At 40.5% G+C, this 18,047-nt stretch overlaps 1 protein-coding gene across 1 annotated transcript; it reads right to left on the bottom strand.

Annotated features, from left to right (window-relative positions):
* Positions 1-7,659: 7,659 nt before the first annotated feature.
* On the bottom strand, positions 7,660-17,225 carry AICDA (activation induced cytidine deaminase). The gene is made up of 5 exons (XM_049881496.1): positions 17,154-17,225; positions 11,765-11,912; positions 10,133-10,403; positions 9,502-9,617; positions 7,660-8,902 (listed from the first exon to the last, which is right to left on the bottom strand). Exons 1-5 carry the CDS (start codon positions 17,159-17,161, stop codon positions 8,849-8,851), a joined length of 597 nt encoding a protein of 198 aa, XP_049737453.1. The 5' UTR covers positions 17,162-17,225; the 3' UTR covers positions 7,660-8,848.
* Between the last annotated feature and the right edge of the window lie 822 nt (positions 17,226-18,047).

The following is an 18,047-nucleotide window of genomic DNA, read 5'->3' on the forward strand; positions in this document are numbered from 1 at the left end:
ATTGACTCACTGCAATGGGTTTCGGTTTGGGTTTTTTCCAAGCCTATAAATCTTCAAACACACTATTTTCTCTGCCAAGTGTATCCTTCCCCTTTCGCTGCTACTAACTTCTTCAAAATTAAGCTCAAGAGGACTGGAAGAGGGCATGAGGGGCCTTCAGAAATATTAGCAATATTCTGTATTTCTTGATCTTTGTGTTTGTAATAATCTGTAAAAATTCATAAAGCTGTCACTTGTGATCTGTGTACTTTTCAGCATGTACATAATAATTTAACTTAAAGATAATTTTTTAAAAATGTAACTTCTAACTGGACTAAACCAAAAGCAAAAATGTTTCTTGAATAAACCGAACGCTTCGAAGGCCAGCATAGCAGGGGTGGGGGTTTGGTGACCATGGTTTCAGGGGACATCTAAGTCAATTGGCATAATAAAACCTATTAAGAAAACATTCTGCATCCCACTTTGGAGAGTGGTGTCTGGGGTCTTAAACACTAGCAAGCGGCCATCTAAGATGCATCAATTGGCCTCAACCCACCTGGAGCAAAGGAGAATGAAGAACACCAAGGACACAGGGTAATTATGAGCCCAAGAGACAGAAAGGACCACATAAACCAGAGACTACATCAGCCTGAGACCAGAAGAACTAGATAGTGCCTGGCTACAACCAAAGACCACTCTGACAGGGGACACAAAAAAAGAACCCCCGAGGGTGCAGGACAGCAGTGGATGTAGACCACAAATTCTTGTGGACTTAACGGTCTGACTGAGACTAAAATGACCCCTGAGGTCATGGTCCCCAGACCTCCTGTTAGCCCAAGACAGGAAACATTCCTATAGCTAACTCTTCAGACAGGGGCTGGACTGGACTATGGGGTAGATAATGATACTGGTGAAGAATAAGCTTCTTGGATCAAGTAGACACATGAGACTATTTGGCATCTCCTGTCTGAAGGGGAGATGAGAGGGCAGAAGGGGTTAGAAGCTGGTCGAATGGACACAAAAAGAGAGAGTGGAGGGAAGGAGTGTACTGTCTCATTAGGAGGAGAGCAATTAGGAGTATATAGCAAGGTGTTCATAAATTTTTGTATGAGAGTCCGACTTGATTTGTAAACTTTCACTTAAAGCACAATAAAAATTAAAAATATATAAACATATATATAATATATAATCTCTACCTCAAGAATATCCTGCTGTGGGAAGCGTTCTTTGGCCTTTCAGGCTAATTAAGATGACCTCTTACATGCATATGTTTGCGCCTGCTTGTGTCACATTGTGTGTAATTATTGGCCTCTCCCTCCTCTAGGAGCTGTTTAAGAGGAAAGACTATGTCTCATTAACTTTGTACCTAGCACAATGTTTAACAAATTGTTGTTGTTGAATGCTGTCAAATTGATTTTCTACTCACAGCAACCCCATGTGCCCAATAGGGTTTTCTTAGCTATAATCTTTACAGGAGCAGATAACCAAATATTTCTCCCTGTGGAGCCTGGGTGAGTTCTAACCAGCAACTCTTCAGTTAGCAGCCGAGCCCTTAACCATTGAGTCACCAGGGATCCTTGTTTAACAAATTAAAACTCACTGCCGTCGAGTAGATTCCAACTCATAGCAATCCTACAGGACAGAGTAGAACTCCCCTATGGGTTTCCAAGGCTGTAAATGTTTACAGAAGCACCAACCTTTGGGTTAGCGGCCAAGAGCTTTAACCACTGCGCCACCAGGGCTCCTTTGGTTAACAACAACAAAAAAAACCCATTGCTGTCAACTTGATTCCAACTCATAGAGGCCCTATAGGATGGAGTAGAACTGCCCCATAGAGTTTCCAAGGAGCATCTGGTGGATTCAAACTGCTGACCTGTTGGTTAGCAGACATTGCACTTTACTACTACACCATCAGGGTTTCCTGCTTAACAAATAGTACATGATAAAAAGATACGTAGTCCACAAATGAACAATTCTTCTCCCCTGCCTGAGGGAGATATAGCCTGCCTACCCAGCCATAGTAACCCAAAGATAGTAGTAGATTCCAAAGAGTTTGTTTTATACAGTTCTTCTCCTACCGAAAGCGATAATTTTTATCAGAAACTGAGGACTGAGATACAGACTCCAGCGGTAAACATGTATATTCAAAGTCTACGACAGAGGTTGGGATTGAGGAAAGGATCCCAACAAGACTAGAGATTAGAGCACAGACCCAACAGAGCTCATCAGAGCATAGACAGGACAGAAATAATCCAGAGGGGTCCTGGGGTGAGAGTGACAAACATAAGTTAGTATTTGGGCTTTGAGTTTAAGTGCTCTTGGGTACGTATTTGTGAATCACATTGGTTTATGGGACCAAGGACAGGGTAGACAGCTAGTTAAGGCAAGGGACTAGAACCACTGAGTGAGATACAGGGATTCAGATACAAGATATTTCCCTCAAAAACAACTGTCATCAGGGAGCAAAACTCTAGTCAGTGTAGAAGTCCTAAAAATTGCTATTAATTCTCTCTGTCTTTCCAATCTCCATCTTTAGTCACACACCTCTTCAAATTACTTCTTTGTAAACTATCTTGCACCTCTTATGATTTATTCCCATTGATGCTACCTTGTTGTTAGCTGCCGTCATGTTGGCCCTGACTCATGGTGACCTCAGGCTGGGAATCAGATCCCGGTCTTCCCATAGAAGGGGAGAATTCTACCGCTGAACCACCTCTGTCCCCATTTCTACTTTCTTCTAAAATTAAACTCAAGAGGACTGGAAGAGTGCATGAGGGGCCTCCTGGAATACTAACAATATTCTATATTTCCTGATCTTTGTGTTTGTCATACATTTATAAAAATCCATCAAGCTGTCACTTGTGATCTGCGTACTTTTCTGCGTGTACATAATAATATGATATGTGTACAGCAAAATCACATATACAAGGATATTCATTCCAGCATTGTTCCTAGTAGGGAGAAATTAAAAGTAATCTAAAGAGATGCCAATAGTGGAATGGTAAAAATATTTTACAGAATAGTCATAGTTACTAATGGTGTGTATCAATTTAAAAAGATTGAAATAGATATTTATGCTAATATGTTTGTGTGTATATAGTACTTATATATGTATATATAAGCACACACATATATTTATGCATACATACACATATATATGTAAAGTATGTACAAATATACATATATGCTTAGCACAAGGGCTGAAGAGATAAATCCTCAACTATTCTCCAGAAACAAAGTGGGATGGAAGGAAGAAAGTAGAGAAAAGAAAATGTTCACTTTTTACCCCATATACTTTCATTAAAAAAAGTACAACTTGTAACTTTTTAATAATTAAAATTTTTAAAAGTGCTATTTAAATACTTAGGGCTCAATACGAACTGCATTATCTTATATTTCCAGTGTTTACTCTTTAACAGATGGAATACTCCATAGCTTTAAGAGTTGAGAAAACCCAATAGAATAAGTCCAGCAGAGAGGATGGCATGGATATTTCTTTAAGTATCTAAGAAATTTCCTCCTGTATGTAGTAATCTGTGACAATAATCATAAAAACACCCAATGCCATCAAGTTGATTCTGGTTCATAGCCACCGTATAGGACTGTAGAACGGCCCCACAGGGTTTCCAAGAAGCAGCTGGTGTGTTTGAACTGCTGACCTTTTGGTTAGCAGCCAAGCTCTTAACCACTATGACACCAAGGCTCCTGACAATAATCATAAAGCTATGCATATAGGATCCGATGAACATTCCACGACGATGAAAACAACCCAGGACAGGATGACCTCAATGACTTATGAAAAGCTTTTTGAGGGTTGGACAATCTGCAGGAAAGAGAATGAATCAGTTAAGGCTTAATCAGAGAAACAGAACCGGTAGTAGATAAATATTAATTCAAGGAATTAGCTTATGTGGGGCTGGCAAGGAAACGACGTGGCTGCAGCTTCAGCTTCGAGCCTAAGAGTTCCAGCCTCCTTATCCTTGACAGCCTGCCCTATGGTTACCGGCCTTATCTTGTCAGCCTCAAAACCAAAAAAACCAAACCCATTGCCCTGAAGTCATTCTGACTCATAGCGACCCTCTAGGGCAGAGTAGAACTGCCCCACAGAGTTTCCAAGGAGCTTCTGGCGAATTCAACCCACCCACCTTTTGGTTAGCAGCCTTAGCACTTAACCACTACGCCAACAGGGTTTCCTTGCCAGCATAAATATCTATTTCAATCTTTCTTTTTAAATCGCTGCACGCCATTAGTAACTATGACTATTCTGTAAAATATTTTTACCATTCCACTACTGGCATCTCTTCAGGTTACTTTCAGTTTCTCCCTAGTAGGAACAATGCTGGAATGAATATCCTTGTATATGTGATTTTGCTGTACACATATCAGAGATATTTCTGTGGATTGTACTCCTAGAAATGAAATCACTGGGTTAAAAGTTATGCATATTTTAAACACTGTCTCAGTTCACTCTCCCATCAAAACTATATGGAGTTGACTCTTTCATCACAGTGGTATCGTTAGTCTTTAAAATGCCTTTGCTAAAGTCGTAAGGGTCATAACTGAGCCATGTGTCACTCTACCCACAGTGATTTTTTAAAACATATTTAAGTATTTCTTCAACATTTAGGGTTTTCAAGGCTGAGACTTCTCAGAAGCAGATCGTCAAGCTTTTTTTCAGAGGTGCCTCTGGGCAGATTGGAACCACCAATCTTTAGGTTAGTAGTTGACCATTTAACTGTTTGCGCTAATGGTCTGAAATATCTTAACTCTGTGATGGATAAGCAACCACATTTCGGTCCTGAGTTTTTAGCCCAATAACCTCAGTCCATCTCAGATATTAAGTTATACCGCCTTAAGTTGACTGGAGCCTTGGCACAGATGCTAACCAAAAGTTGGCAGTTCAAATCCACCAGCAGCTCTTTGGAAACCCTATGCAGCAGTTCTACTCTGTTCAGTAGGGTCGCTATGAGTCGGAACCAACTCCATGGCGATGGGTTTGGTTTTTTTGTTTAAGTTGATTAAGTACTTTAAACCCTAGAAAGGTCTCAACATAAGTGTATAGATAATGAAGTAGATCAAACCAGTCGTAGTAATACTTTTGATTTTAGTTTAGGATAATCTGCGTGGAAATGTAATTTACAGAACTTGGCATACTAGATTCTGAGATTTTAAACTGAAAGATCTAAGAGAATTTGATTAGTTCTGTAAATAAACTAAAAACAAACAAATTCGTTGTCATTGAGTCAAATCCGGACTCATAATGACCCTACAGGACAGGCTTCCAAGGTTGTAAATCTTTACGGAAGCAGACTGCCACACGTGTCTCCTGCAGAGCAGCTGGTGGGTTCAAGCCTCCAACTTTCCTGTTAGCAACCAAGTGCTTAAACACTGCCACCAACAAACAAATAAACCAAACCCGTTACCATTGAGTCAATTCTGACTCATAGTGACTCTACAGGACACAGCAGAGCTGACCCACAGTTTCCAAGGAGCACCTGGGGGATTCTAACTGCCAACCTTTTGGTTAGCGGCCATAGCACTTAACCACTTACCCACCAGGGTTTCCACTGCGGCACCAGGGCTGCTTCATTCTAATTCTGTAAATAGAACTGAAATATTTGGAATATTTAGGAAAATTTGTCTTACCTTTTTACAGGTTTAATTTGTTAGATTTACCTACAAGCCTTCCTGTCAAACATTTAAACGGCTAAAAAGCACCTATCTTAATACATATAATATAATTTAAAATGTTAAAGACAGTATAAGCCACCAAATTTGTAAATAGGATTGTTTAAGGGCATTTAATTTCTTTATCCTGAGCTGCTCTAATGTTAAAGAACAAGTGAAAGTGGTTGCTCTTATTTAATACAAAAATTATTAGGTAGGTAAATCATATAATTTTGAAGTTGGAAATAAAGGATTAAAAGTTAGGTGTTTGAATTTGTAACTTTCATAGAGCGAAAGTTTTAAATTCCAAAATTCTGAAAGTAGCACTTTCTGTGAAGAAAAGGGCCCCAACCCCCTTTTGAAATTTATGTAGTATCTTTCCACGTGCATGGATTATCTTTGTGGCTGTGGTGTAAGCTCCTTGAAGGCAGGGGCTTTTTGCTTGATTTTATTTTTTTATCTCCAGGAGATTGATCACAATGCTATCTATGCACATAGTAGTTAGTCAATAAATATTTGGGAGAACGAATGAATGGATAACAGACTCAACACATATTTCTTAGAAGACCTTAAAAAAAATCACCATCACTACCACTGCAATGTGACTCCCAGTAATTTGTAATAAGAATTCATTAACACCATAGACTGTTGCAATAGACCAAGCAGAAGACGTTGATAGCTTGGACTAAGGCGTGCCAATGACTTTCAGCCAAAGATCCCCAGGAAAACACTGGTAGTTGAACTAGTGGAGTTTGTTACTAGTTGTGGAAAAAAGGACACATCACAGGGAACCACGAACCATGAGGTGTCTCAGGAAGAGGGTGTTAGAAAGAACCAGTTATAGGATTTGGGCTTTGATTAGGTGGTTTGGATGAGGATCTAAGGAGGTGAAGGTATCCTCTAGACTGGATGTCATTTCAGGAAATGGGGGCAATTCTATGATTGGGTATGTCAAATAATCTTATCTATAGGGAGAACAAACTAGAAGGAGGATAAAGCTGTAATTGGTAAAGAAGTAGCAGTTGTTCATTTTAGCCAAGAAAGGGAGTGTTTGGTATTTTGGGGTGGCACAGTGATCTTGTTTTTGTCTGTGCTTAGACAAATTCACGAGGGGGCCTTAGTTTCTCTCATTTTATCGTGGTCTCAGAGTAACCTTGTGTGAAGATGGTATTCTGTGAGATTTTTTTGTCCAGTGGGACAATATCATAGCTATGAGTGTCAGGTCAGCTTTCAGCTGTCAGAGGCTACTCTTTTCTTTCCTAAGTGGTAGTAAGAGGAGATAGAGAAAAGTAAATAAATTCAAGAGTCAACATAATTGGACATGGGGGCAGAGGGTGATGTAAAGGGTGACTTCTAGGTTTCTGCCTTGCACGCAGGAGGTTGGTGCCATTCACTAAGCGTATTGCCTTCTAATTTAATCCTTACCAAAAATATATGCAGGGTTAACATTATCAGACCCACACAGGAAATTAAAGCTTTAGTGAGGCTTGATGCCTTGCCCATTGTCACCTGGAACCAGGACTTAAATTCAGGTTTACTTGACTTCCAAAGTCATAATGACTTTCTACTTTATCTTTTTATAAATCACCTTTTAAATTATTTTAGTCAATATTTGGTATCTTTCCCAAACTTTCTGAATTATTTTCCTTTATTCAGTTGATTAAAAATGAGCCAGAATCAAATTTGCTGTGGGAAAAATTTACTAAAAGAGAATAGCTTCAGAGTGATATTATTATAATGTTGTCATTATAGTGAAGAGACTATGTTACAATTATACATTTTGTTATTAGAATCATTTCTAAAGGTAGAAATTTATGAGATAAGAGGAATCCATTTCAATAGATCAGAAAAGGAAATTACGACAACAAAAATATCATTAGATGCTATATAGCATAATATAAAATATGAATGAATCCATGAGATAAAGGTTTTTAATATTTTAATCTTTCAAAAATTTACATACAGTAAAATTAAACCAATATAGTTGTTCATTCAACTTTTCCTGTGAATCTGTTCATCTGCATTGAGAGGGTAGGAAATGGTTATTCTGAATTTCTTCCTCATAGTCAAGGATAGTCATTAGGGGCTAATAGGCAAGGTACCCTCTGCCAAGTTGGCTTCCTAGATTTTGCTGGAAAAAATACTCTTGCAACGCTCTCTCATCTTCCCCTACCAAATATTCATGTTCTTTTTTTTGTCACATTCTCTTATACAGTGAACATATCTCCGGGAGACGCATCACACACACGCACGGGGACACACACACACACACACGCACGCATGCACGCACACGGTAGGAAATCTTCACCTGGCTGGCATTGCTGAGATCAAAAGACCCACCAGAGAGAATAGATCTTCCCAATATTCAAGCAACTCCCTTCCAAGCGTTCACTGGTTATTATGTGTGAAGTTTGTGGTTGTGGTTGTTGTTTCTAAACTACGAACTTCTTTAAAAGGACCAGTGTTTCCAGAGTATCTGCTACTCAAGGCATCAGCCCACCGTTAGAGCTCTTCACAGTCCTCATCCATTTTAAGATCCTTTATTAAAACACCCTAAGGTGACCAAGCATATCTCATACCAAAAAACAAAAATCCACTATGTACAAACATAAAGACATGCCTCAGACAATTATAATGTACAGCACGTGCTTGGATATTAATGCTTTGGAAGGACGATTTGGGATTAACTTTGCCCAGGCTCTTTCATTAGGAGATATGATGGCTTGAAGGAAGGGTTTGTTGAAACTGAACCCCAAAGGAAAAGAGTAGAAAACCTTACCACTAATACCACCGAAAATTCAAATAGATCAAATAACAAAGGATACTGATTATGATAGCATTTGATCGTCTCACCTAGATTTTAAGGATCTACCTCTCGCTTTCACTCAGCCTAAAAGGCATAGAGAACGTTGACACTTTAAGATGCTCCCAGGCCCTGCAGTTCTGACATTTCCCAGTAGGGGACACTGTTACATTAAAAACTGCACCAGTTTCCGCATTAACTAGGTGGTCCTGTGTTCCTTCTCTATTTTCAAGACATGTTTTTATGGAAAGACATATATAGGAATTTTTTTTTTTCTCTAAACTCAAGGAAAGTGAGAGTTGAAGACAAAAAAAAAAAACAGAGAAGCCTTGAAGGATTGTTCTTTCATTGACTATCTTCAGCAGAGATTTCATTTTATGTGACCTTCTGAGGCTGGTATCAAAGTCCCAAAGTACGAAATGCATCTCGTAAGTCATCAACCTCATATAGGGGCTGTAGAGAAAGAGAAATAAATTAGTGGAGAGCTTAAAAGCTGAGTCTGTGCTGGAGAGGGCAAAGGGGAGTGGGATTCTAAACTGAGTGGATGACTTTCTAAGATTTTTTAATAATGTAGGGAGTGGAGCCCTGGTGGCGTAGTGGTTGACAGTTCAAATCCACCAGCCTCCTTGGAAACCCTACAGAGCAGTTCTACTCTGTCCTAAAGGGTCGCCATGAGTGGAAATCCACTCGACGGCACATAACAACACAAACAACTAAAAACAAGGGAGGGAGCAGAAGAAGAGATAGGAGGAGGAGAGGAAGGAATTCTGACCAGAAGGAAAACAGTCCTGAGGAAAGACTACCAGACAAAAGACAGTGAAAGGGCTGGAGGAGGGGGCACAGAAAGGAGTCTTAGCAGAGGGCTGAGAATTGAGAAAGGGCAGAAGAGAAACTGATTCGTAGGCGAAATAATGGCTGTAAAACAAACAAAGAGAAAATAAATTTTTCATTAGAAGAAATATTATGGAAAGTAGTAAAAAAAGAAAATATAAGAAGTCCCAGGAAAACACTATGGACAGAGAAAGAAAATTGGAAGCAAGGGAGCCCCTTACCAAGAGAATTCGTCGAAGCTGTCTGGTTAGTCGAACCGAATTTTCATGCAGTCCTTCCCAGGCCTCGAAAGTCCTTTCACGATTTGCCACAAAAGTATTCCAGCAATAAAAATAATCTTTAAAAAAAATAAATAAAAAGGTTGAAGATAGTTCGCCACCACCAGTCGCTGTGGAGTCAATTCCGACTCACCGCAACCCCATGTATGTCAGAGGAGAACTTTGCTCCATAGGGTTTTCAATGGTGGATTTTTGGGAAGCAGATCGCCAGGCCTTTCTTCCAAGGTGTCTCTGGGTAGACTTGAACCTCTAACCTTTCTGTTAGCAGCCCAGCCCTTTAACTGTTTGCACCACCTAAGGTGTCCTGAAAGATAGTTCAGGTCTCAAAAATCGAGGGGAAAAAAAGGGAAAACCCTGGCTCCTTTTTAATTCTTATTTCCCTAGGGCTTTGTCCCTCAGCCATTAAGTCCTTCCCTTCATTTCTAAGCTACGATATTAGTTCCAAAGATGAACCAGAGGACTGCTGCAATTCTTCCCCCTGAATTTCCTTAGTGACTCTTCTCAGCCTAAACTGCAATCCCGAATGGTAGCTACTTGCTGAGCCCTCGCGGGCAGAAAGGTCTCCCCTTAGCACCTTTGAAGGTCATGACGGCGATTTGGACCCCAGCGCGGTGCAGCCGCCGCAAACCCTCAGGCTCAGCCTTGCGGCCCTCGCAGAAGTAGAGGCGGGCGGTGAAGATCCTCAGGGTGAGGTTCGGGTATCCTCTCAGGAAGTCGGTCACATGCCGAGCGCAGTCGTAGCAGGGGCTCCAGGAGGTGAACCAGGTGACACGGTAGCATCGGCCAGGGTCCAGATCCCAATCGGAGATGTAGCGGAGGAACAGCAATTCCACGTGGCAGCCGGACTGGGAAGAGGGCACAGGACTCAGCGTACATTCATTGACCTTCTTTGCGGTTCTGGTGGCTTTATATTCATTAGTTCATTTCCCTCCCACAGCGATCTTTGGGGTGTTTGCAGTTACCGTTCTCGTGTTACAGAGAAGCTAAGCATTTGCTCAAGTGGTGAGCCAAACAAACCCAGGTGATGTGAACAGAGGCTCTGGGTACATTGTACCCCCCAGCTCTGTGGAGTAGAGAAAGGCTATTGAAGTTTTTGTGGAACGGGGAGGGTGAAACGACTTGTTTGGAGGACATAAACATCACACTGTCTCAGTAGAGATTAAATATGTGCTTGTGAGGTTACTTTTTGCATTTCCGAGGGGGGCAAAAATGACTTGGAAGTGCCTGTTGATTTAACATTGTGGAAGTGCACCTATCCCACCAGGTGGGGGTAGGACAATTTGTGAGGAAGGCTGGGAAGACAGGAAGAGAACAATAGGTTATGGTGAGGCAGACAGGTGGGTGTTGGAAGAGAGGTAATAGGCACTTCCATGGGCTGTTGTTGCCATCCCCACGTGTGCAGAATAGAACTGCTCCATAGGGTTTTCAAGGCTATGACTTTTCTTCATAAGCAGATCACCAGGCCTTTCTTCAGAGGCACCTCTACATGTGCTCTAACTGCCAACCTTATGACTAGTAGTCAAGTGCTTAGTCATTTGTGCCACCCAGGGGCTCCATGGCCTAAGAGCAATTAAATAACGTGTTTACTCTAAATAGGAGCTCTGCAATTATAATAATAACCACAGTAGTGACATACAGCAAGTTCACCTAATGTTGCAGGAGAGGCAAGTTACTGGCCTTGGAATATGAAGGCCTAGGCTCCATTTCCCAGCTCCACCACTCATGTGACCTAGGCAAGTCACCGAGCTCTTGGATCTTCTATTTTCTCATCAAATCATTTGGAAACTACAATTCTGAGTCATTGTTGATTTTTTTTTCCCCTAAATTCTTCTTCCTTAAATTTCCAAATTTCTAAAGACACAACATGTTTTTCACATTTAAAATTGAGCTTGAGCTGATAATACTCCCCCAAATTCAATCACTCTTACCATTGTGCCCCTCCTTAATCTAAAGAGCAACTCAGGTGTCGGGAAAAGGGAAGGAAAGTTTGGGGCAGTGATAAGGTGTGGTATTAGGATGAGGACAATAAATGACATTACATGGGTCATGTTGGGTATAGTTGCATGGACATGAAAAAAGGGGTGGTGGGGGGACTTGAGGAGCCTAGTGGAGGGAGAGCTGCGGAACGGGCTGGAAATAGAACCATCTGCAAGTGGCTTTAAATCTTATGAGGTTTAGCTTTTATTTAGCAAGTGTCAGTTGATACCTTGTTGCGAAGGTGACCAAAGTCCAATGAAAAGGAGGTGGCACTATCCCGACGCTTAACCACGTAGCACAGATAGGTCTCGTGCCGACCCTTGGCCCAGCGGACATTTTTGAATTGGTAAAGAAACTGCCTCCTCTTCAGCAAGAGGCTGCGGATGAGAGAAAAGCAGGGAGTGTAACTCAATCTCAATCACTCTGGCTTGCTTTCAACTTTTTTTTACCTGTATTGACTTGGGCAGAACCAGAGCTGTCAGTGAAGATCCTCTTGCTTCCTTTGTCGGATGCCTTAGGCCTACTGAGCTTAGAAGCCGTTATAAGCCCCTTTTTCTGCTTATATTTAAGACCCGTTGAGAGCTATTCAGCAAGAACCCCAAACTAGCTCATAGAACAGTCTCCTTCTACAGCTGTCTTTTGGATGCTGACTTGTGAATTACAAACCACCAACTTGCTCCTCAGTTCCGTAATTGGATCTTGAGATTTCTCTTCCAATCTCTCCCTAATGTTCCATATGTACCACGGATTCAACACGGCAAACCGGTACTTAGGGGTCAGAATCGACTCGATGGCACACAACAACTCCCTCTACCCCAAACTGCCTCTCTTCCTGACTCCTCCTCCTCAAGTAACCGGGCTAGAAGCTTGGAATCATCTTTGATGTTTTCTTCTTCCTCACTTCCCATGTTTAATTAATCATCCAAATGTACTGATTCAAACCCTCAAATATTTCTTGAATTGGGACCTGCTCTATTCCCTCTGTTCTCTCCTTCAGTCTAAGCTCTCATCTTTTTTCACCTTTTCTGTTGTAGTGGCCTCTTAATTGGCCTTTCTGTCCCCAATCCCTCTATCAATAACGTTTTCCATGCCATCACCACAGTGATATCACAAAAACTCAGGTGTGACCATGTCATCCCTGTGATGAAAAACCCCTAATGATTGTTTTCTGTCCAAACCCCTTAATGTGGTGTTTTGACAGGTTTTCGCAGTTGAACCTTGGTCTGTATTTCTAGCTTTACTTCCTAGTACCCTTTTCCTTTCCCTTCTTTACCTGCAGACCCCTATGCAGCAGCCCCCTGGACTCAGTCTCCTCTGCTTCAGCTTTTGCTTTCCAGCCACTCTGACATTGCTGATGCACATCCCACTGTCGGAAATACTTCTTTTTCTCCACTGAGCAAAATTCACACACCCTTCAAGGCCCAGCCTCAGTTTCAACTCCTCTAGTAAGACCTTTCGCACCACCATTATCCCGAGATTTCTGTCCCATTAACAACAAAATAACCCCTCTAATTTCCCATTGCTTTTCAGCTTATCACTATCATATCACTCGTCCTTTGTTATCAATTGATTGCTCACATCTTTGCTTCCCCAATTAGATTTTTTGCTCTTTGAGGCAAAGGGTGTCGCTTTGTAAGTATTTCTTAAGTACAGGAGTGATGTTTGATTACTGTTAAATTTGAATATTACAGAAACGTAGAAAGAATTCTTAAATTTGGAATATCATCCGTTGTATCACTAATGACCATCACTGTTCAAATTCTGATGTTTTTCCTTCTAGTCTTTTTATAAGTATATATTGACATGATTTTGATTTACACCAATTATTGTAATTTTGTATTTCTATCATTTTTTAACCTGGAAGTATAATCTAAATATTTCTCTATGTTGTTCATACCCCAGGACTGATTGCTATTTCTCTTCATTTCCCAGTTCCTAGATAGTGTCTTGTGCATCATAAGCACTAAACTGAATTTGCAGAAATACTTTCTGCTAACTCAAATTCTTGTAAAGAAATTCAGAGTGCCCACTACAGTTGTGAGCATAGTAATATAAGCTACATAGTGTGGTTATTAGTAAGGCATGAGTGGTGTCTCTGGTTTTTGTCTCTGGTATTTTCCTGAAATGTATTTGTTCAACTTGTGGTGATAGTGCTGCCCCCTAATGGTATTGGGCAGAAGTGCAGAGTAACTGTAAGGTAAAGGCCTAGTCAGGAATTTGAATACGGTTTGCTGGCAAGAGAATTGAAACTCTTCACTTTATATATATATATGTATATGCTGAGATATAATTTACATAGAATAAACTTCACCTATTTAAAATGTACAATTCAATGAGTATTGGAAGATGTAAACACCCCAACTGCTACCATAATCAAGATACAGAACATTTCCGCGGCACCCCACAAAGTTCCTTCATCCCCCTTCCCCTCTACCGAAGCCAATCACTCATCTGTTTTCTGTAACTATCGATTAGTTTTCACTTTCTAGAATTTCACATGAATTATACATTATCTAGTCCTTTGTGTCTGACTCCTTTCACTCAGCATAATGCCTTTGAGATTCACTGGTGATGTCACATATATCAGGAGTTTGCTCCCTTCTAGGGCAGGGTAGGAGCCCTGGTGGCGCAGTGGTTAAGAGCTCAGCTGCTAACCAAAAGGTGGGCTGTTCAAATCCACTAGCCACTCCTTAGAAACCCTATGGGGCAATTGTACTCTGTCTTGTAGGGTCTCTGTAAGAGGGAATCGACTTGAAGGCAACGGAGTTGTTACTGCAGGGAAGTATTCAGTTGTGTGGATATAGCGCATTTTATTATCCAGTCAGTGTTATTGGACATAAGGATTGTTTCCAGTTTGGGACTATTATGAACAGAGCTGCTGTGAACACTCCTCCACCCACTCCTGCGCCAGTCTTTTTGTGGACATATGTTGGGAGTTGACATTTTAATAATGAGATGTGGCTGATAGATGGTGACTTTAAAAGCTAACAAAGTTTTAACTTTATAAGTAGACAACTAAGGATGAGTGCTCTTTAGCAGTTTCCATTTAAATGTCTCCTCTCATACGCATGAAGCTTATTGGAAAGCACTTTACAGCCTGAGGCAGAGAACTAGATTTATCACCAGTATACATATGATATATATTACATCAAACAATTTAAAAATTACTCAACCATTTTACTGTGCCCCCCTTTTTTTTTTAAATTAAGAAATCGCATATTTGGCAGCAATCTAAAATGAATGCTGACAAAGATCCAACAGTAGACAAGAGCTTATTATGGTAGGTAATCAACATAACACCACCATTACTATTACTGTTATTATATGTTGTTGTTGTTAGGTGCTATTGAGTCATATAATAACCATTAACATATATAATCTCAATGCTTAATAAATACTGAAGAAGAAAACAAAAAAAACCCATATTTTCCTTTGGGAGCCCAGTCAGTTTTAAACAGATTAAGCACCAATTAAGTTTACTGATAAACTTCTTATACATTTCACCTACCCTCCTGGGCTGCATGGATCAGAAAGGCAGAGGAAAAAACTGTTATCATGAAGAAGAAAAAGTGTTCCGGGAATATAGAAGAAGAGGGCACAACATTGAGTTCGGATGGACTTTTTACTTCTTACCCCACATGAGGAGGAGCCCTGGTAGCACAGTGCTTAAAGCACTTGGCTGCTAACTGAAAGGTCAGTGGTTCAAGCCTACCAGCTGCTTTGCAGGAGACAGATGTAGCAGTCAGCTTCCCTAAAGCTCATAGCCTTGGAAACCCTATGTGGCAGTTCTACTCCATCCCACAGGGTTGAATGAGCTGGAAATGACTCAACGGCAGTGAGTTTGGTTTTGGGTACCCCATATGAAAAATATAATAGCCCCTTACTTTTTCTGTCACAAGCTGCCAGTCACAGGGAAATGATTTCCATGATCATGACCCGTTAATTAATTTTCTTGAGCCATCATTTCCCTTCTACTCTAGCTAGTAGCCTGTCTCCAGCACCCTGTTCTTCTCTTGGTAGAAAAGCCAAACTCAAACCTGTTGCTGTTGAGTAGATTCCAACTCACGGCAATCCCATGTGTTACAGGGTAGAACGGTGTTTCATGGGGTTTTCTTGGCTGTAATCTTTATGGAAGCAGATCACCAGGACTTTCTTGCATGGCACTACTGGGTGGGTTCGAACCACCAACCTTTGTGTTAGTAACCGATAGCAAACTGCTTTCGCCATCCAGGGCCTGTTGGGGGTGTAGAGGAGCTTTCTTTTTCGGTTACAAAGGATGTTGCAGAAGCAATTTTTCAAGTCTGCTGGTTGACAGCTGCTCTGGACAGCTGGGTTCCCTGAGGCAGAACCCTAGCTGTGTGTCCCCAGCAATGCAAACCAGAGAGAAAATGGGTAAAAAAATAATCCTGACAAAGTTATTCTCTCCTGTGGGGTGCCATCACTAATAAGCACTGCAGATATTAACTTCCTTAGTGATAATTATATATTTTCCTTTCTCTTCCGTTGAATTTCATCTTTCTCCTTTTTAATTTGTCTTTCTCTGAGTCTCCACTGCTAATTTTACCATTGCTTTGCGTTTCATTATATACAAGCATGTCCACTGGACTTGCACCTCTGACAACAGAGTGTTATTGACTTGTGCCTCAGGTTGGTTTTTTAAATAACTGTCAAAATCTCACTGCATACTGAGACATTCAACACTGTTTGCCCTCAAGAAAAATTTCTGAAGAACATTTAATCTACCCGTAAAAATCTTAGCTCTGTAGTATAAGTTCTATGTAGATAGATAGATAAAATTGAGATAAAGTCTACGGATTGGTATGATTTTAATATGTTCGTAATGATCATAAAAACTGAGATGCAATTCTATGATAATAACTTGGTTATCATAAACTGCGTGTATAGACATGAAAATCTTATAAAAGCCACATTTAAGAAGTTAAGCCATGTGTACACAAATCCAAGATCTTGTTAAAAAGTAAATATGCCACCAACTGCCTAACAATTGGACCATTCCATTAAACAACTTGCTTGAATAAATTTTTCTCCTTACTACAGACAGAATCATAGTGACCTTCAGGCATTTAATTTTGAATGATTGGTATTTTTTAAAAAACACAAATTTTCTTACTATGTAGCTTAATTGTTCAGTAAAATCACCTTAGGAGAGTTTGTCTTCAAGTGGTTTGACTGTTAAAATATTTACAAAGTTATTATTACAATTGCCACTGTATTTCATATAGTATTGCTGCTATCTTTTGATGATACGAGTCTCTAAACATTTGCTGTATTAATATTATGACTGTACACTACTTCTAACTGCAACACAAAACTCAGGGTATGTCAGTATACAGTGCATAAAACTCTTATGCAACCTGGAAAAGAGAGGTAGAAGTATGAAGCAGAGAGGATTAGGTTCAGAGCAGGCAAAATCTGAATAGAGCACGGTACATAAGACAGGTCCAGAAGAATAAGTAAGCATATTAAACAAGCAGATCCTGGGAGTCCCATAGGAGAGAAAGGAACAGATAGATACCAATCTTATTATTCAGGTTTGCTCTGAGAGGAAAGCCAATGAAACCACCCGCTGGAGACCCATGAGGTGACTGCCTCTTTACCTGTCCATTGAGGTCTCCAGGGTGTCTTTCTTGGTGGCTCCCTCAAAGTCTTAGGCAAAGGGCCAAGGAAATCTTGCCTCAAGCACTGCTGCTTCACTGACTCTGTCTGACAGTGTGAGGGCACTGGCCCCACACATTCAAATTTAAGCTTGCCCTTTTGGGCTCCTCCCCCCACATCACCAGGTACCCCAATAGCCTACCTCCTGATTTGGGCCCAGTGAAGAAAGAAGGGGTTGTCATAGGCAGCGTCACATGGGTTAAATGACTGGGGGAAGCTCTGCTTAATGCTTAGGGTCCTCTAGGACTGCTTCTCTAAAAATCCAAACCATGCCTCACAGACATCAAATATCCAGAGGCAGTGGTGGTAAGCACTACTTAAATTATTATCGTGGTAACAAACAATATGCTTAAATTTAAAATCATAATAATTATAATGCTCATTTAAATAGCATCTTGCGTTCTGTGAGCTGAAAGCATCTATTACCTCATTTAATTACACAATTGCTCTGTAACCTTCATAGAGACAGGCACTAAACAGCCCCTGCTTTATTGCTGAGCAATTAAATTCAATCAGTTACAGGATTTAAGACACAGGAATTTTGCTTCCCAAATCACTGCTTTTTTGTTTCTGATTGCATTACAACAATTGCTAGAAGACTATATGTTGACCCCAAAGAATAATTTTTGCACAAGCCATCTTTTCCACAAAATCATATATTTAATTCAAAGACAGATGCAACAGCACCCCCAAGCAATACCAAATGCTTGTTTCACCAAACAGAAGCAGTATCTAAATGACTGCATTGAACTTGGAAAATAGGCTGAGCTTTTCAAGTTCGAGGCTCCAGTTCCTGCTCTCATACAACTTAGTCTATTAAAAGTATTGTTTCTCTC

This window comes from Elephas maximus, chromosome 4, assembly GCF_024166365.1.
Source record: "Elephas maximus indicus isolate mEleMax1 chromosome 4, mEleMax1 primary haplotype, whole genome shotgun sequence".
Classification (NCBI taxonomy): Eukaryota; Metazoa; Chordata; class Mammalia; order Proboscidea; family Elephantidae; genus Elephas; species Elephas maximus.

Bases quoted from the DNA above. Each gene is read 5' to 3' on its own strand.
- AICDA (XM_049881496.1), bottom strand. The intron at 10,404-11,764 runs GTATCAACTGAC...CCCTCTTCCCAG, and splicing joins TTGGTCACCTTCGCAACAAG to TCCGGCTGCCACGTGGAATT. The intron at 8,903-9,501 runs GTAAGGGGCTCC...CTTTCTCTACAG, and splicing joins AGCTTCGACGAATTCTCTTG to CCCCTATATGAGGTTGATGA.